This window comes from Pholis gunnellus (genome assembly GCF_910591455.1).
Source record: "Pholis gunnellus genome assembly, chromosome: 4".
NCBI classification, from domain to species: Eukaryota; Metazoa; Chordata; class Actinopteri; order Perciformes; family Pholidae; genus Pholis; species Pholis gunnellus.
In genome coordinates this window covers 13853175-13873540 of record NC_136530.1, presented here as the reverse complement: position 1 = coordinate 13873540, position 20366 = coordinate 13853175, and the positions used below count along the sequence as shown (strand labels likewise).

At 40.4% G+C, this 20366-nt stretch overlaps 1 protein-coding gene across 2 annotated transcripts; it reads right to left on the bottom strand.

Annotated features, from left to right (window-relative positions):
- Window positions 1–153: 153 nt before the first annotated feature.
- On the bottom strand, window positions 154–18977 carry dazap1 (DAZ associated protein 1). Of its 2 annotated transcripts, none has more exons than XM_079158209.1 (12): window positions 18858–18977; window positions 17627–17667; window positions 16147–16313; window positions 15560–15625; window positions 14296–14403; window positions 14066–14114; window positions 10409–10491; window positions 7194–7341; window positions 6948–6980; window positions 6210–6380; window positions 5426–5590; window positions 154–992 (listed from the first exon to the last, which is right to left on the bottom strand). In XM_079158209.1, the coding sequence occupies exons 1-12, from the start codon at window positions 18887–18889 to the stop codon at window positions 820–822; spliced, it is 1236 nt and encodes a 411-aa protein (XP_079014335.1). In that variant the 5' UTR covers window positions 18890–18977; the 3' UTR covers window positions 154–819. The 2 variants fall into 2 exon arrangements, with proteins under 2 accessions (XP_079014335.1, XP_079014336.1); XM_079158210.1 differs by having other exon boundaries at window positions 6210–6359.
- Between the last annotated feature and the right edge of the window lie 1389 nt (window positions 18978–20366).

The following is a 20366-nucleotide window of genomic DNA, read 5'->3' as shown; positions in this document are numbered from 1 at the left end:
CTCATTTCCTATTAATCCACTAATTGTTTCAGCTCTACTTTGCAGGTCTTCCACCAAAACACCAGAGGCAAATACATCCACAACCAAATACAAACATCTGGGACAAGCACTGTATCCTTAAAACATTTATTTTTGTAATAATTTGTCCTTTTTTTTCTTTTTGCGTAAGTGCAAAAAATGCACCCAAAAGAGCCACCTGAGGGAAGTCTACATCTTTAAATAAAAAAACAAGCAAAGTGTACATTTATAGTACAAAATTCTCTTTTTAAAAAATTGCACAGTTTGTGTATAATATATATATATTCATAATCTCCATTTTAAACAAACTTTAAAGGCTCAGAAAGTAAACAAAATCCACCAAATGAAAAATAAAAACATTTTTCCCTAGAATTTAAAGCTGAGGAAACTTGAGACCCTGTTTTCATTTGTGTCCACCATAAATATACATATTTATATGCAAGTCTCTTTACATATAGTCTCTGTGCTAGTGTTTGAACAGACAATCAAAATTATTGCAAAGTAGTTTAGTTCTACTATAAAACACGGGGTGGGGGGGTAGGGGGATAAAAGCTTCTCTCTGCTGAATGTTCATTAAGTTATGCAAAAAAAAAAGAACTGGGTTTCTTTAGACCCCTTTTGAATTTACTGAAGTTCCTGCTTTCACAAACTGTGTGCATTCAACATTCCCACAGAACAATCCAGAACTCCAGTTTTGCTATTTAGCGAGAACACACATTTCCCTGACTTCTTTTTTTTTTTTTTTTTTTTTGAACTTTACACAGCAGCCCTGCCCAGTGGGATGGGATGGGGGGGGGGGGGTCAGCGTCGATACGGGTGGAAGCCCTGTATGTTGTGGTTCTGCCCTCTGCCGAACGCAGTGGCGGCAGTCTGGGGGCCGGGGGCGGGCTGTGCTGTCGGGGCCCCGTACGAAGCCGTCGGCTGGCTGGGGTCTGCGAAGCTGTGACTGAAGGCTGTCAGGTCCTGCCCGTACCCTGAGGACCACAACAGAGAGGAGGAAGCAGGAGGAAGAGAGGAGGAATTTAATGTCAGTCACCAGACGCTGTTTAGGGAGAAGCCTTACGCCATTAAAAGTACTGGTAAGTAAAAAACAATTTTAATCTTAAAAGAATACTTCACCCACAAAATGAAAACTTTGTCTACTAAACTATTATATAACAAAAGTCCAAATCTCATTTATCCAGTCGTATGCTCAGTACTTCCTAAACACGTGCATTTTTGCTAAAATCATATTGTTATACTGCACGAGTTGTGCAAGTATGTAAACAAATGTCTTGATGATTTAAAGTAAATTATATAGTTATGCGTTCAACAACCAACTTTGTATTTTCTATTCGTAGTTAATTATCGAGGCATGCAAGAAAAAGGTTTATTCAAGAAGTGAAGGTCACACGGGGTCAGTAACGGATATGAAATGGCTATTACTATACAATCCAATTGTTATTTTTCTTTTAACAACAATTACAGGTGCTGTACTGCAGCTGTTTGAAGTGTTGGTACGTCACAACGTTCATCATCATGCTGCCTTCTTGTTCCACTTTTACCACTTTATAACCAGCCATTGATACCCATGGAGTAGAACAGACAAGTTTAACAGGCTGTCTTGTTTTATGAGCTTTTTTATTTTTACTTTGTTCAGTAATTCAATCTTTTTATTGTTTGTCAATGAAGGGATCTGAGATGCATTTGTGATTGTTATATACATAAATTAACTGTGACACACCAAACGACTTAATAGATCGAAAAATGAAATATGCATTTGGTAAATGATGTCAAGGCTTTAAAAGTTTAATTTTTTTCTCTAGATTGAAATACTGTATTCCTTCAATGAGCCCTTTAGCGTTGAACATTATTGTGTAACATTGTTAAAATGTATAGAGAATTAAATAAACACTTAAAGGGGGCTTCATTGAGGAAAACAATCTCTTGATTCTCTTGATGATCAGTGCAACACACATAATGTTCTTCTATTCAGACACTGGATGGCACCACCACCCCCCTGCAAAGAAACAAGGGAACCAAAGTGACACCTGGGGAAGGAAACTAACCAATAAAGGCTGGTGCAACCCAAAATTCACCAGCCACGGTCGAAGCCAAAAGGACATTAAAGTTAAAAAAACAGAGGGGTTTGCTACCAAATGGTAGAATATGAAAACCAGCTGAAGCCAAATCTTTCCAGCGTCTTGCTGGTTAATTTCCTGCCCTGGAATCATCCAGTCAGCACTGATTTTGAAATGTCACCGATATTGTGGAGTGGAGGACCTTTTAAATAACTAGAATGGAAAGATAAGAGCCAGAAAGAAATAAATAAAAAGGTGAGTAAAGTTAGAAAATACCACACATATTTTAGGGTGTTCAACGTGCTCCATGAACGGAACAAAAATATGAAATCTGAAGAACAAGAGCAGTCCCAACAGGACCACCCGACAGAAGAGAGAAGAGAAGTGAAATTGTAAATTTACTGCCATCGTCTCCTTCTTTAAATCTTCTTTCCTTTCTCATCCCTTCAGCTATAATGTGGAGACAGTACATGGGGGGGGGGAATACAATGGGTGAATGGACTGCTGATGCATAGAGACAACTGAACCATGAACACATTTTCTGACAATTAGATCATCCTTTTATAATCTGCAAAGCAATGCGGACAGAGAGACTGGACAAAAAAGGAGGACATGGTTCTTCTTGGTATAGTAAAGCTACAGCCGCTGAGGGAGAGATGACTGCTTAGAGCTCTGGATGACAAATTTCAACGTAAATGTATTAAATCCTCTCAGCTAGCAGTCGTGGCTGGGTTTTACTATACAAGAGTATACACAGTAATTTGTATGTGCATGTAAAATGCACATACAAATACAAAACAGAGAGCAAAAGAAAAAAGGAAAGAACCAGGTTGCAGCTCTATAAACACTACAGTACTGAACAAATGCTACTTTTGTGTGGCACCTACCTGCACTATATCCTCCCTGCTCATCCTGACCATAACTGTGAGGACGCGTTGGTCCGTAGGCAGATGGGTCCTGAAGGTAGTTACCCAAGCCTATCAGGGAGATGAGGAGACCAGGTTGACTGAACCCAGATACTGCTGGCCAACTATATAGTTCCCCCTCACTGACCTGACAGAGCTGCACACTTATACTCAAGTACTGCGTCTGCACTACGCTCTGAGAGGCATCACTGCTCAGCTTTGTCCTAAAGTCAAAACAAAATGGAGTGCGAGTGTGTGAGCTATCTGCTAGCATGCCTGACTTTTTAATTCATGCCAGCTTTGGTTCAGGAAATTTTGTGAAATGTGCATGATATGCTACGGTAGGTATGCGAACATAGGAAATATGTTTTCTAGAACAACACTGGTGGTTCTGCATGTTTTAGTCCATAAAATATGACTTGTACAGACGCCACATTGCTGATTAATATTTTTTAAAGAATGACAACATTTTGTTGATCGATTTCCTATTTTCTAAGCAGACATTGGTCTACATTACTTTCAGCATGTTGTGACAACCAACTTGAAATTGACTTGATTTATCTTTGTTACTTTTCATCATTGTTTTGTGTCAACCAACCATTTTCAAAACTTTAGGTTACTTGCGTAATCAAAGTTGAATGAGTCCTTGGTGTGTCATTCAAGCAACTTTCTCATCCCAAAATTGTCAGAATGAACTCCATTGATGAGCTATTCTGTTGAAAAAATTCTGACCCATAAAATCAACATGGGCATAACTAAAGTGAAGCAAAATATGACGCTCTACGGCAGTCAAGTTCTTGAATGCACCCAGAAGTTTTGACAAAAGAAAATCAACTAAATGTTTATTATGACACAGTATAACGAGAGCAAAAGCCAGAGCCTGCCTGGAAGGTGGGAATAATTCATAATATACGGTATGGATTACAAAATGATTGGCCTTGAATCAAATATTTATGCATTGAAACATCCAAAACTACTAGTTTGATCTTTATTCTAACCAAATTATTTTAACTTCCCAACTCCACGTGAGCCAAACTTAACTGAAGTTAACTAACTTCAACCATTTACTAATATTACACAAGTAAAACTGTCATACCCAGCTCCTGCTATTGTTACTTTCATGATGTGTGCGATTTGTGTCCACATCATCATCAACGTTTCCGATTTTCTGTTCATTTCATAAAAACGTTGCGAGACTGTGTTGCTACTACTGACTAAGTGGCCTGAACAGGCAGCATTAAATGCAAAAAGCTGGATGGAAGATAAGCACAGACGAGAAACACTGAACAAGATGAGCACCTGTCACGACTGCTTTAAATGTGGATGCAGCAGTGTGAAGCAGCTGTAAGCCAAAAGACTGAATGTAGCTTCTAAAGGAGCGTCTGACTCTTACAAGACTGTGTGTTTATGTGACTGAATGGGTGAATGCTGAATGAAGCGCGTTCATTTTCCACAGATGCTGCTTAGTTATCACAGTCTTTGTGAGTATACAGTGTTTCACTGGAGAAGCAACCTCCTAATTGTTTTAAGTCATAGCAAATAATAAGGCACATCATCTCCTAGAAGAGACTTGATGAAATGTCTATTTTCTTTCAAGTCTCTAGCCAAGTTTGGCCAAGAATTCAGCTCAGTACAGATCCAGGTGGAATAACTATCCTGGCTGAACACAGTCCAGCTCAAAGACCACAAAGACACCAGACACGTTATTCAAAAAAAGACTTGCTAATATCTGCATGTATCCACAAGGCAGAGGCTCAAAGTTCACATTTTGCAGGCAAACATGCAAAGCTCTGGGGTGATAAATTGATGGACATGATGAACAATTTTTGATAAGTAGCTTGGCAGGCTGGACATGCCTAATTCCATAATACTGTCATGCTGGTGCTCTTCTATGGCTATTTGTGCCAAGACCAGGAAAAGAAGCCAGCAAAGTCATCAACAGGGAGGAAGAGAGGGAGGTGGAGGAGTAATTAGAGGTAAGAACATTTGAAACAAGTCAAATCGATAAGGAGAAGGTTGCACTCTCTGGAAAATAAAAACAAACTAAAAATGGAAAACAAAATAAACATTGCAAGGCAGGATGATCTAATTCAAACCTACGAAGACCTACCAATCTTTTTACCAATCCACAGCCCAGCCGGAAAAACTTGACAGAAATGTCTGCTGAAGACTCCTGGATATGGTGAAACTTCAGCAGCATCTTCACCGCAGACCCAGAGGCCTTCATGTATGCAAGAAGCATGTATGCATGTGGAGCAGTTCAAGCTACATGGTACCGAGAGCAAGCTCCTGCTTGTCTAAGGGTTGTAGGTATGCACTTACATGAGATGTAGTCGCACCCAATAAAAATATCCAGGGAGATGGGCAGTGCCGAGGAGTGAATTTAAATCAAATGGGAGAGAATAGGGCAGCAAACTGCTTAATGCACAATGCTATTCTTACCATACTGGCTATAAGAGAAGTCAGGCTGCCCAGTGGGAGCTTTGCTCAAGTCCTGAGTTGGTGTGGTGGCAGGGGCAAAACCCAGAGGTGCACTTCCTGGAGTGGTGGGCGGAGGAGGAACCTGTGGAGCATACTGGTCTGCTTGGGGTGTGCTGAAACTGTAACCTGTTGGAGAATAATAAGGTAATGTATATGACTGTTGCTTTATCACAGACAGTACAAAATGTACAAAATGATCTTCTACACATAGTCTAGACTAGTCAATCTAGTTGACCACACCATCATACGAAAACCACTGCTAGTCAATGTTTTGAACAATCCAACAAATCTCTTCTCATTTTAGCCGGTTAGAATACAAGTTGTACGTCCAAATTTCTCTTACACAGATCAGCTGCCGGAACAAACTGTGACTAACACATTTGTAACGCCTCATTATGGGCTTCTTTTCCACAGTTTGTTTCTAACATTTTGTCAAAGACGTAGAATAGGCTTGATTCTTGTAAGGTAACAAACCCCCTCACAGGCTTTTTAGCAAGATTTCATGAAATGCTGGTTATCTGCGAGTCACTCTGTCTGTCTCTGATAAGGTGGAGGTTCCTCCCTGACAACAGCAACAGCAAAGCTGCCTGGAAAACCTGACGTAGATTAAATTAATGATGTTTGTCCCAATCTCCACCTAACTCACAGTGTCCCATTTACATATGCTATATTACCTGTAAGTACTTTGTAGTGATGTCAAAACAACAACAAAAGGGTAAGGCATGAGTGTGTCAGTATTACTGACCAAACTGAGGTGCTGTGGTGTAGCCCTGCTGAGGGTAGCCCTGAGGTGCAGCGAAGCCACCCGCCGGGCTCGTGACCAGGAATGCGTTGAAAGGTGACGGAGACTGTGTGGGGGTTCCACGGCTGGCTGTCAACTGAGGTCCATACCCGCCTGCTCCAATACAGAACAGATCTATTTTACAGAAATGTTTTTACATGAATATATGTTTTATATGTTGGGTACACAAGCAATACTAGTAGTATCTGTGCCAGCACAGATCAATTTGAATGTGTCTTATTGAACGGCAGAATAACAGACAGACAGTCGATACATAACTGGATTATAAACTGAATTTGCAGAAAAACAATCTTAAACTGAATGAGTTAGCGCATGGCCGAGCGCTGCAGGTTGACCCGGAGGTGGCGATATGAAACTGAGCCTGACCAAAAGCAGAGGGAGGCTGGAATCTATTCAAGACGGCCATCTGTGTCAAGCAGCACATTATCAGCAGCCTCAGCCATTATGAATCAGTGATAACATGTGCCGTTCAATGCGATCAGCCCATTGGCCACACAGGGTGCACGTCCATCTTTGTGACACAAGCGTTTCAAGATAAGCACTTGATCGCACGTCAAAGACGTAAAATCTATATGCAGTTAGATCAATTCACAGTTATGCAACACACTGAAAAAAACAACTAATTCTCTAAAATAAAGAAAAGATATTTTCTGTGTTGTCAAATGGAGATCAAACACCTACCTATCGGTTGGCCAGTAGTCGACACCCACACTCCTTCAGAGAGAGAGAGAGAGAGAGAGAGAGAGAGAGAGAGAGAGAGAGAGAGAGAGAGAGAGAGAAAAAGATTTAATCTGGGGACAATAACTGAAATTGTTAACAGAAACCAGTTTAATATTCAACATGAAAGTGTAACAAATGTAATGTAAAGCAGCAGGTTTTTACACATTTAAGCAGTTACTACAAGCACTTGGACTTGTTCACACTCACCCTGTGCCCCGTAAGGCTGTTGCCAGCCCTGGGCAGGCTGTGCGGCCCAACCATTAGCTGCACTCAAGATGCCCCTGGGTGCCCACTGGCCAGGGCCAAGCTGGCCAGGAGCTTTGCTGTCACGGGGTTCGGCCTTCTTTACTTCCACCTGTACAAAAGGACAAGGAGGGCACATTTGGCATCACCAGTATAAGGTCTACAAAGTGCCTCACCTAGACAGACCTGTCCTACCACTGAGTATTAAATCTCAACATTGGGCCAGTTTGAAATCTCTCACTTTATGTTTATTGGACTAATGTGGGGCAATTACGTTAGTTTATACTACTGTGTAGCCAGGAGAGCTGTGCAGCTATGTGTCTCAGGTAGTTATTATCAAGCGGGGATTTCATGGTGGCCAAATTCATAATGTAGATAGTAATTGATCAACTCTTTTTTTTTTTTTTTAATGCATCATCTCCAGATCACAGCCTCTTAAGATGTACCTGAGAAACATAGAGCTATTTCTTTCCTCCAATGAATTACGCTAAATATGCTAAAGACATCTAATGGAAGGTCATGACTTACCTTTCTCCGGTTCTAACACTTATAAAAAATCTCATCTTTATTTTATTTGGAATAATTTTTAAAGAGGGGAATGGATGTAGAGAGAAATTTGTATCTAAGGTCTAACAGAATATATAAAAGGTAAACATGCAAATATTATAAATAAACAGTTTTTTTCAGTCAATCTAAAATTGAATCTTCATACTGTGTCAAAGGGGAGAATTTTGTTTTTTCAATTGAGTACAAGTGACTGATGCACTTTGACCTCAATGTAATGTAAGATAGCTGCTGGAGGACTCTGCCTTTATACAACAAAAACCTCAAATGTAAGAAAGGTGACTTTAAGTTTAAATACCTTGGATCAAATATAAATGTATTGCTCCAAAAACAAAAAAAGTATCCTTCCTGTAACTAGGCAAAGCTACCAGCAGTTAACCAGAGCAAGGAAACAGGCTGAGACTAAGGGGGGCCAACCAGAAATAGACTGAGGGGTTGAGTTATTGGGGTCACCTTGCAGGAGGAAAACGAATCACAAATTCCTCTCCGCTTTAAGGTGTTGCCACCTTCCCCAGCCTCCCCTCTTCCTTCTCTGTCGACCTAATTACATGCACATGTTTCCGGCAGTGGCCCCGCCGCCGGCAGCTACCTGAGCGCTTTCTCCCGTGGGCATCACAGCTACGGGTGATGGATACTATGACTTCTGTACGGTCCCCAACAGCAGAACTGGGATTTGTTCCACAGTTTGATGTGCTCCACTTTCTAATTTTGTAACTCATATCTCCCAACCTCCCTCAAGTCCCAGCATAAGGTAATGTCAAGTCAAGAACAATGGATTAAGTCGAGCCGAGATTCCTGCTGGAAACCAGGGCAAAGTCAAGGAGTGGAGGTACCACTGGAGAGTGTACAGGTTGGGCTAAAATCATATAGCAAGGTTTCATCTTTTTAATGCAACGATCAATGACATTTCAATAAAAATGCCTCAATATCATTGATTATTATAACAAAAATCCAGCTTAAATCCAGTTCGGGAAACCTTTACATTTCCGTTTCCAACTAAAACAACCGGAAAAAAATAACTAAATCGCATCGTCCCTGGTTGCAGGTCATTCCCCATCTCTCTCTTCCTTTATTCAGTGTCCTCTAGCTACTGTCCACCCTCAAATAAAAGCACAAAAGACCCCAAACATACTTCTACAAACAAGTTGACTGACTGACTGACTGACATGACTTAACAGAGTGTTCCACTTACAGAATCTCATGCTTCATCTGGACGCAAATCCATAAAAGAAAATACACCGCTCTCACTATTCAGTGCAGAAACACCACAACAATTAGCGCTTTTCAGCAACAACAACAAAAAAGGCGCCGCTTTCAAGAAGAGTTAAAAACCTGAACCAAAAGCAAAAATATAAGCAACGGTCTTTGAGTGTCAAATATCACACACTGACCTTTAACTATTTAAAAACACCCCCGCGACCATGTAACGATCAAGGGCAGAAACAAGACACGTGTGATGATACGATAGGATTGACTACACGGTGTGAAGCAGAAAGGAGACCGTCTCTCCTCTGGTATCTCTGTAGAGTGGTGTAAAAGCTTCCAATTACAAAATGTCTATTGGGGAAAAGGGGGGCTGATGAATGAGAGCTTTAAAACCCAAGTGTCAGGACCAACCCTAGCCAGATATGTACCAAGTAGTACTGTATTTCTGACTGGTTTGTTTTACTCAGCTGAGGTGCCAGGTGGATGGTGTTTGCCACAAGCAGTAGAACAATAGAAGGCGTGCCAGAAGGTTAGGAGCTGTGCTTAAATATAACACCATAATGAATTTATAGTTTTTTCCCGGATGAACAGCTTACCTGACACAATCTGAATTGTCTTTGCGCAGTAAACCCCATCCCAGCCGCCTGGTACACACACTGAGTTAAAAACAAACACTAAGAAGTGACATGCAAATATTATTGTGCGACTCGTGTCTCATCCTGAGCAGCATTTCAGAGAGAACTGTCATTTGTTATTTAGAAAAACTGAAAGACACAGTATGGAGATTCTTCAACTGAGGTCACCGAGTTGAGCTTTTTCTTTAACTTTTCAAAATGTACAAAAAAAAAGAAAAACATGTTGACGTGTAAGTGACCTGCCAACAAAATATCAGAAAACAAAAGAAACGGAACTGATTGGACCAATCCTTTAGGTGATTCATATTCAGCAAAGTGCTGTATTGTATCCCAATTATGTAAAAAAAAAAAAAAGAAAATGATGTAACTTTGATATTTTAGGGACAATCTAATGGACTTAAGACATCCTAAAGGAGTGGTCGATTTAAACAAAGCCTTAGGCGACTACAGAAGCTGTGATATAACAGCATTACTGAAGGATCCTTGTGCCTCTAGAAACTATAACTTATGGCAATAAGTGAGAAGGCAGAACATGTTTAGAGCAAAAAATATTATTATCAATAATAATATTATGATGAGTAAATTAATTAGTGGCCTGATCAGTTGTTTTCTTGTTTGATGTGAAAGGCTAACTATGTGCTCTGTGATGCTGCAGCCGCAAATGAGAAGCCACTGGAAAATGACCAAATCAAAACAGCATCATAGTGTAATTCTCACTCTGTCGCCCAAGCCTCTGTTTGATCTTAAGGGTAAAATAAAACTACAACTACACACTTTTTTGCCCATGATGTCGTGAAAATGCATGTTGACAGCCTGGTCCACTGATTGTTCGGCCTCGAAAGTAATAAATCCAAAACCTAGCCAACGACCAAGAGTGAATCAAGGTAGCAGGGGGGTTGTGACAACACAAGATGAAGAACAGTATTGGGCTTCAGCAGAGTGAGGATCCGTCAAGACTGAGCAAGAGGCTCCTGGGGTTCGGATGATGTCGCAGAACAACACAAATCCAAGACTAATGCCTGGGGGATTGAAGGAAACCTTCTGTCTTTACTGTGCAGGGAAATATTTAGTGAAGATAACAATACAGGACTGCTTAACTGCTAAACATGAAGAACGACGAGTGCAGCAATTGATTTAATGTGAAATGTCACGTCAAAAAAAAAAAATGAAGTCCATTTTCCGCCCTTTAACATTGATAAATGCCAATTGAACCAATATTACATTTTGTTACTTCATGCTGTTTCATCCAAACCCCACCTTGATCTGTCCCTTGGTATATTGCTGTGGAGCACACACTCGCAGCAGCCATTGTTAATGCATCACAAAAATATGGAGAAACACAAACTGTAGAATGCCTAAAGCTTTCTCCAAGCTTTCCCAAATTCAGTATTTCACTTTTGAGTCAGCCAGGATAAGCCTAAAATGGATAATTAAAGTATTGCTCACAACGGTAACACAAAGATATAGGCCACAACTGGTTCCCCAAAGTCACAAGTTGCTGATTGTGCTCAAAAGTTTTCATGGGGGATGTACAATGTTCATCAACAAGAGGGAGAACATTTAACATTTGGGCTCAGTAAACTCATCCGACTATCTGCAATAGTGCAATAGAGCGTCAGCGGGCCGCGGTGCGCTGCAGTGATCTACATTCAATTTGATTAACTTTCCACGATGGCAGAACTGGGTTGTGTGCGCTTCTCTACTCGGGGACCTAACCTGAATCCAATTAAAGACAATACTACTGAGATTTTAGAGACCTCTAGTGCCGTGCCAAGCGTTCCCCAGCCTCATGATCTATTGCTATTAATAACATCTGTCAATGACCCGTCCTTATTCTAAATTCAAAACCGAGTTGACACATTAAAGAGTCTGACATCTTGTTTACAGCGACGTGTCTTGGTTACACTCAAGTTGACAATTTAAACTACTGATGATGTGAAATAAAACTAGCTGTGGAGTGTCTATCACTGTGAGATCATTTAAAATCAGCATTTATGCAGCAACAATAACTATTTTGATAATTTACTCATCATTTTTGGGTTAGGGATTTTTTTTTTTTACAAAAAGATTAAAATAAAAAACACTGGTTTCGGCTTCTTGAATATAAATACTTTGTTTTTTGTAAAATTGGTCAAAAAAAAACATTATTATGGGCTCTGGGAAATTTTAATGAACTGATTTTTTTTTTTTTTTGCTGGAATCTTATACATTAAAAAATAAATCTACTAATCATAAAAATAATTAACAGATGAAAACCTGCCTGAAAATGAAGACAATCTGAAACGATTGCATGAGCGTCTATGTAGGACAGTCAGATAGGTGTCAGACCCGGGTCGACCTGCCAAATGCTGCGCTACGATTGGCCAGTCTGCGTTCGAGGGGCGGGACTTAGCGAAGGGTTTCTTGCTGCTAAACTATTGCTCAAGTAACCTGGAGTTAAATCCTCATCACATTGTCTCTCTCTAGTCACAGAGCATAGGTAACCCTTCAGCCAGATTCACCATTTGATGCAACTTTGTACACACCCCACTTTGACCAGGTAAAGAATTTGAGTGCTTTTTACATTTGGCCTGTACCTCTGTGCTACCAGTCAATGCACAGTAACCTAAAGGAGAAAAGACAAATCTTAAGAGACACCGTTAATCACATTCAAACCATTCACAAGGAGAAGGGGGACAGAAGAAAGAAAAATAGAAAAGGGCTTACTTACAAAAGTACTTAACTCTCTACATATGGGAAAACACATACTACGCCATTTAAGATAAGATACACGTATCAGTTACATATATAGCAAGTTAAAGAAAACTTATTCCAACGTTGAAAGTCTAACGTTTTTAGTAAAAGAAACTGTTTACACTATTAAAGGTTATGTTATGTTTGTTACTGGTGCAATACATGTTAAATTCCAATGACAAACTATTCTGGGTTTCTCCCAACAGAGGATGAATGGGGGCTTGGACTGGAGAGCAGTAAAACACGTAGCGGGTCAGTGGCCGCTGCATCATTGCTATGTAGGACAAACACAGAGGAGCCGAGACTGTAAGTCAGCGGGCAGAGACTGCTGGTGGCACAGGGTCTGATTCCCAGTGAGGCCGTCCATGATAAGTGTCGGCACATGTCATAAAAAAAATGATGAAATTAAACTCTTCTGGGATTTTAAAAAAGGTCTCATTTATAACTGTCAGTAAATAGGTTAGAAAGAATGTTGTGATAGCAAAGTAAAACCTGTTAAAATAGTTCCATTGTTCTGATGATAACAATATAATATTCAACTGCAGCCTCTGTGAAGGACTAATCCCCCCTTGAGATGCTCAAACTGTTCTCAATATGCCAGATGCATGTAGTGATAAAGTACTGCTTTAGGAGCACCTACTCTCTTTTCCACAACATCTTTTTATAGTTTAGTTTACTGACCTTTCAGCATTATCACAGGTTCATAAAGACAATTCCCAAAATTTAAATAGACTAAAATTTGGTGTTTACATTACATGCTTTTACATACTTCCAATTAAAGGAATGGACGTTTTGCATTTAATACATTTTAGAGGAGATACTTCCCAGTATTTCTGGGGTTGCACTCTTTAAAAATGACACATCTTGTCGCTATATTGAATTCTGCTATATTGAGGCTACTGTGGGCATCCCTACTTTATAGTTTAACTTTCTTTTTGTCAAACTTCCTTTTAAAGGATAGATCAGTAAATCTCTATAATTGTTCTAAGCAAACATGGCAACAACAAACAATATCACTGAAGATGATGTTGGTTGGATAAAATGATCAATTTAAGGGTTTGGGGAAATTGTGAGACACATTTTACTATTTAAAAAAAAACACAAACAAAAATTGCTTAATTAATTTAATAATTAACTAATTTAATTGAATTAATTAGTTATAATCACCCCAAACATAATTCTTAATTTCACATGTAGTAAGAGTAGAAATGTGTTCATGGAACAGACTCATGCTGTCACACAAGGTCATGAAGGAAACAATTGTCGGATTTGAACGTCTGACTAAAGGCTGAGACGAGGTTTTAAAGTCTGCTGTTCTGTTCTGTGGACAGATTACATGTAGCATTGCACACATGTATAACCATCACCTAAACTGAAGGTAATTTCATGAATTTCATAGGAGAGCAGTGTATCTCACATTACAATCAGCTTCTCATTCCACCTCTAGAAATGTTGAGTCAGATTTCCCATTCGATTGTAAGCTGTGTTGACTTTTTACGGGTTTTATCCAACATGCGTTTGAGTTCTATTGTGGGTCTTCACCGTACATAAAGTTCATGCTATGGCTGACAGCTTTTAAATTCAATTGGATATCTGGTGCTCGATGGGCTTTTTTTCTCTTTGGGCCAGAATAGTTTGTCATGAGATTTAAGATGGTAAGGTATGGAGAGGGGAGGAAAAAACGGGATCAGCTTTTACCTCGGGGCCTCTGCTTCTCCGCATCATAGATCATTACCACCTCTGTGACCTTCAATGGGACAAAAGGGAAACAGTGGCTCCATTTAGATCACAGGACATACTCCAATTAAATATTCTGCCTCAATTTGAAAGAATAATGAATTGTCCTATCCCATCCCTCTAAATATCAACTCTCACATCTATTCACGCAGTCTTAATATGAACGGCATTATGCACTTCTCCATACTCACCACTCCGAATCTATTGAAATAGTCCCTGAGTTCAGGCTCGCCGCAGTTATGGGGGATTCCACCTACAAATATCTTCTTTGATTTATTGCTATCGGCTTTGCTGCCCTTCTGAAAGAAAACAGGGAGTGTATGGATTATAATGTCTGTTAAAGGATCACTCTGGCTAGGAGAATGTTAGCCATCATCTATTCAACCAGTGCAGAAGAAATTAGGTTCTCCTCTTGCCCTGGGGTATAATTCTTAACATGTCATGTCAATGCAAACACTAGTCTCCACAGATCAGAGCGCACGGCTTCCTCCACTTACTCTCAACCACTAAGCATTTCACCATTGCTGCGCACTGCACTCATGCTGCAACGGCTAGAGGCTGCGTACAACAATGACTTTTAACAATTACATCTTCTGCTTTGTTAGTAAAAAACATTCAGTGGCGGCTACTTAAAATCAGTGAAAAGAGGTTCCAGTGGGACGCAAAGGGCTTCATTTGCAAAAGCTTCTGACACACAATTTAGGCTTACAGCTAAATATATGACAGACAAAAAAATGTTTTATTGACAATAACTGAAACCATCGATGTCCAAAGGGACAAGATGACTATAATAGATCTGCAGTGGCTCGTTGATCGAACCAGAAATTACCCAAGTTGCTGCAGAGATTTCTGCCTTTCTAAAAGATTCACTGCTGAAAGCAATTTCCTGTATCACACTATCCTGCTCGTCTCTAGTTCTACTTGTGTTTTCTCAGTTTTATTCAACAAGGGACAACAGTTATAAGAACAACATATTTAAGCCGGGAAAGCGTGAAAACTCAACCATTCTTTTTTTTTTTTAAATAAAGAAAACTGTTCCACGTCCAAAAAAGGCAATGCGCAAGTGTTGTTACAGTTCCACTATGACCTCTTCATGAGACCTTTTTGTTACTTCTGGGAAAATGTGACCACAGATCTGCTGATATTGTTGCAGTCGCTCGATTACAAACAGAGGTCGATAAAAGTCAGAGATTCTTTGATGCTTCTGTGATTTATCAAAACCCCCAAAACCAATTTCTAGTGTTCTCAAAGGCATTAAGGCCATGTAGATCATTTTTTTAAATTGCAATCTTCTAAGAAACAACATGTAGGTCAAAGTCAGACTGTTTTTGTAAATGAAGCTCAATGTCTCCTCATGGCCGTGAAAACAGTCCTCAGAAGTAGGGGATGGAGAGACGGATGACCTGAGTCCTATATAACACCCATCATACCCAGTAGAAATCAGATTTTTCTTACCCAGCCCTCCTTGGTTCGAGACTTTTCCGGTTGCATTCCTCTGGGAGTGCACGGCTTCGGGTCAATCTGACAGCAGAGAGAGAGAAAACGTGCCACCTTAGTCCCAAATAAAGGCACCTTCAAATGCTCTTCTTCACCGAACCCATTACAGTATATTGACTCGCCTCACACAACAGGGAAACACATGTACGGACATTCATTTGAATATATGGCCAATCAAATGTTATGCCCTTCTCCGCCTTCTTAAACAGAGCAACGGTAGCAATGTGTCACGGTGAGCTGGCTGCATTGATACAAGTAATTATTGAAACCTGAAATGCAGAAAGGAAGATTAACAACTGCCAATCTCTGCTAATTGGACTTAAAACAGGTAAGTCTTGTTGGACAAACCAACATCAACACTTAGCTAAGTGCGTCGTCTGTACGAACGCCAGCAGGCAAGAACAACTGTGCTTCTCCTTGAATAACTTCTAACTTCTCTGAATGGTGAAATGCAGTATGAGGGGTTTTTCACATTGCTCACACAATGCGCAGGCAGATCACTCGGGTTGATACGACTATCTGCTCCTTTGATTTAAAATACTCACATTTCTTCCATCAAGATTATGCGGCTTTGTCTCCAGCACTGTCCGTACACAGTTGGGGTCTTTGAATTTGACAAAGCCGAAGCCTCGCGACTGATTTGTAGTTTTGTCCTTCATGATGACACAATCCACTACTTCCCCATACTGTGAGAAGTAGTTCCTAAGTGTCTCTGGGGAGAGGAAGAAAGAAAATTGCATAACCGTGGTGCTTCATGACAATTAGCACAGAAACATACAGCTACACTGCAATTATAATTGGAGCTATAACCCAATCCAGCTTGCCTCGTGTACACAAAGAAGTGCAGTCATGACTTATAGATCGATCATTATGATAAATGATGCTAAGAAAATATCTCCAGCACTTCAGCCTGCAGTAAAACAGGTGTGTGGGGAAAAACGCAAGCACCACTCCATGAAAGTACACAGGGAACACAAGTCATCCGGTGACATTGGTTTTGTCTTATGGCATAACATTGCGATGCAGTCACGTGCAACTCACATTATGACATTCCTAAAGAGCGAACAAAGCACTGACACACCGTCATGTTAAATGGCACCAAATATACAACGAACTACTGTAATGCCACAGCAGCAAAGCGTGCCAGTTTGAACGAACGAGGAGCCACTTCGGAGGAGAGGGCTATCGTAATTGCTTTTCTCATTGCTGGGAAGCCCTGGGGCATCGCTGAGGAAACAAGCTCAGAGTTAGGCAGAGCTGTGGTTGGTTCACATCGTAATGTTAGCAGTGTGCTGTTAACACAGGCAAGCCCTTGTTTAAAGTTACACAATGGCCAATCAAGCATGCGCCAGTAAAGGACTTAAGAGAAACTATACCATCTCTGGGCTAGTCTGTGGAGAGGAATGTATACACCCAATGTAGACCGTCTAATGTAGACTCCACCACCGGGGTTTGCAGTCTGCAACTGATCATTAGTCATTTTGCAAAGTGAAAATGGAGAAAATCCCAATGACATATTTCAAATACAAGAAAACTGCATTATATAAAGAGGAAAAATACTTATACCAATGTAATGTAAATAACGTATCTTGATATTTTATACTTTTCATGATGCATCAGTGGTGTTAAATGATCTAGTTGATGTCATATGATGTTATGTGCATCACTGTCATCATACACTTGATATCGTTGACAATAATAGCTACTAAATAAGCAAGACCATCTCTATCTGTTAGACCCATGTTGGTAATGATTGTCAGACACCAATCATACAGGACACCCTTATTTGAATTATTGTATGACAGCACCAACTGTCACATGCAAAATGAGTATTTTATTGCCCAGTTCTACTTCTATTGCTTATAACCTGATAATCTATTAAGACTTTATTCAACTTTGATTCAAACTCCAACAAATGACCAACAAGGTCCTTCCGTCTGACAGCAAAACAATCCAATACATCCAACAAATTCCTGTTAATGAACAATACTGCCTGCACGAAGTGACTGCAACAGCGCAACTAACCTTGTGTGGTACTCCAGTCCAATCCTCCCACAAAAAGTTTCCTGAAAAGAGTAGATATATGATGATAGATGACTCAATCATTAACCATCACTTTGAATCAGAGTAAAGGACAAAACATATAGTTATACAAGTCACGTACAAAAAGGCATTATAACGAGCACGGAGAGGCTGAAAACCCAGGCAGAGAAGATTGACAGCACAGCTTCAGAGAGATAACAACGCTCCAGCTGACTGAAGAGCTAAGTACACAGATATTACACAACATGAGGCAACGCTGGTGCAGAGCAGGGAGATACACACACACACACAGCTTCAGCTGGCCGGGTTTATGGTGACCAGCGTTATGGTCCAGTCCTGGTCGTGGAGGTCACTTTGGACTTCCGACACTGGCCGCGATGACCGCGACAATAACGGTCTTTTGTATGAACCTCCCTGCCACGTAAGTTACCCCGGGACAGAGCCATAGAGCCACAGCGTTTAGCTAACACAGCACTCTGCTCACAAACTGAGTCCAGAAGCTGCAGCAAGCCAGTGACTGTGTACCACCGGCTCCAGCCTCCACCTCTGAAGCGCCGAGTATTATCCGAGCGGAGGACGAGAGAGAGCGGCTGCTCGGCTCCATGCATGCGGACCGGTGACTGCAAAACTGGAAGTTTAACGACAGTTTAAGTGGCGCTAATATCAAAACCAGCTTGCGAGTTAATTCATGTATTAAAGATCGCTGCTGAAACACGCATCCGTGATTAATGTAGCGGCTGTGACAGAAGCGTGGGGGTTAGTGCAGGAGGAGGAGGCTCCATCCTCCAGCAGTGCCCGCTAAATGCCCTCCTCGCATCGGCGAAGTCGAGAAGAGGAGACTCTCGCTTCGCTGGCAAGCGTTAGCTGAGCTAGCTCAGGTGCTAACTGAAAACAACACTGAAATAACTAATTACGCTTTCCTGCATTCCCCTGACAAGCTACGCGGCAGTACTCCAGACATGCATGGTGTATTTCACCGTAAGCAAAAACAGTAACAACTGAGCCACTTTGACGACTACTTTCACTTTTTTGTCCGTCTCTCCCCGGGCTAGCGATCTCTCGCTAAGTTACTACAGCTAGCTTAGCTTGATAGCTAACGTTAGCTGTCAGATGACAGCTTGGCAAGTCAGCACGCTAATTATAAGTTAACAATGCAATGCACATGCACATGCACATGCATCCGCAGTGGAAGGCTTCGTTAAATGGATCTTACCCGACTTCATCTCCGACTAAGTTGTTGTTCATTTCTGAGGCTAACGCGGGGGACCGTCGGAGCTGTGACCGGCTTATTGCTTCAGTGCTGCCCGTCTCAGACTGAGAGCGGAGGAAGGTCACTCCGCTTTTTGGTTCAAACTGTTCTGCGCAATGACGACGCTGCAGGGGGGCAGCGGCCTTTAAAGGGACATTACAACCAACCAGTCACTCTACTACTTCTAACTGTCCCACTATCTAAATGCTTTACATCCGGAGGTCTTTTAAGCATTGTGTTAAAGAAACAGCCCTGACAACAATAAGTGATAATGAAAACAATGAGAAGTAGACAGCCCTCTTAAGACATCATGGGTTGATGACAGAATACAAAGGTATCTAACGTGTGGACTGATTATTTTAGGTGGGATAAAATAAAAGATAATGTGTTATCTGATGGTTATCTTCCTGTTGGGAGCGTTCTGTCTATAGGTCAGGAGGTTATATTATGTTACTCCTGTATTCAAACATTTAGTCTAAAAGAGAACAAGATATATTTTAAGATAGACCTGAAAAAACATATATAGTACAAATGGATACAAAAATACAAGAAATCACAATACAACAAATCTCCTTCACGTCCAGTCATTACTGTTGCTGATCTGAGATGATCACATGACATCTACTCTTTGGCTGAGTTAAAAGAACACCACACAAGTAATGTGGCAGCAATAAACGGTGACATTTAAATCATGAAATGCAAATCTAAGGGACAGAGGTGAAACATAATGGGGTGCGATTAAATATCACCTTTCAGGCACAATTCACATGATTTCTTTTTAGAAATAGCCTGTTACAAGATGAGCGATCAAAGTCTGAGTGTTCTGCACAGAACAAAGTGTGTAAAACTGTGCTCATGTAGCTCAGTTAGAGCGAGTCGACCTGTCACCACAAGATTGGCGGTCTGATCCCTGGCTGCTATGTCTCCTCCTACTGAACCCCAAGTTGCTCTGTTCCTAAAATACTGACGACGATGGGTCAAATGCAGAAGTCAAATGCATGCACCGTATGTACGTATGTGAGAAATGTAATTTATTTATTTTCTTTACAATACATTTACTGAAGTACTGCACTTAAGTACAATTTGGAGTTACTTGTTACTTGTACTTTAGTAATTTCATTTTATTATTATTACTCCATGACATTTCTATTTCTATTTCTGCTTTTATATTCCACAACATTTATTTCACAGCTAAAGTTAGTTTATAGATTAATATTTACTCATAAAACATAAGATCAGTTGATATAATATAATAAATTGTGCTATAGATTCAACTATATAAAGTCCTGCTTATATGTTAGTGCATCAACGATAATGATCCAACAGGAAACCGCTCTGCACAATGAGTGCTCTTTTGTTTGCCAGTACTTCTGGACTTTTTATTATAATTTTTAATGCATTACTTTTACTTGTAATGTATGAGTACTTTTATTATGGTGAATTATCTAAATGCTTTCTACAACACTGGAAATA

Coding starts and splice junctions, on each gene's coding strand:
- dazap1 (XM_079158209.1), bottom strand. CDS start 18,889: ATGAACAACAACTTAGTCGGAGATGAAGTCGG. Junction 5,591..6,209: donor CACCACAGCACCTCAGTTTG/GTCAGTAATACT, acceptor ATTCTCCAACAG/GTTACAGTTTCAGCACACCC. Junction 993..5,425: donor CTTCTCTTATAGCCAGTATG/GTAAGAATAGCA, acceptor TGTGGTCCTCAG/GGTACGGGCAGGACCTGACA.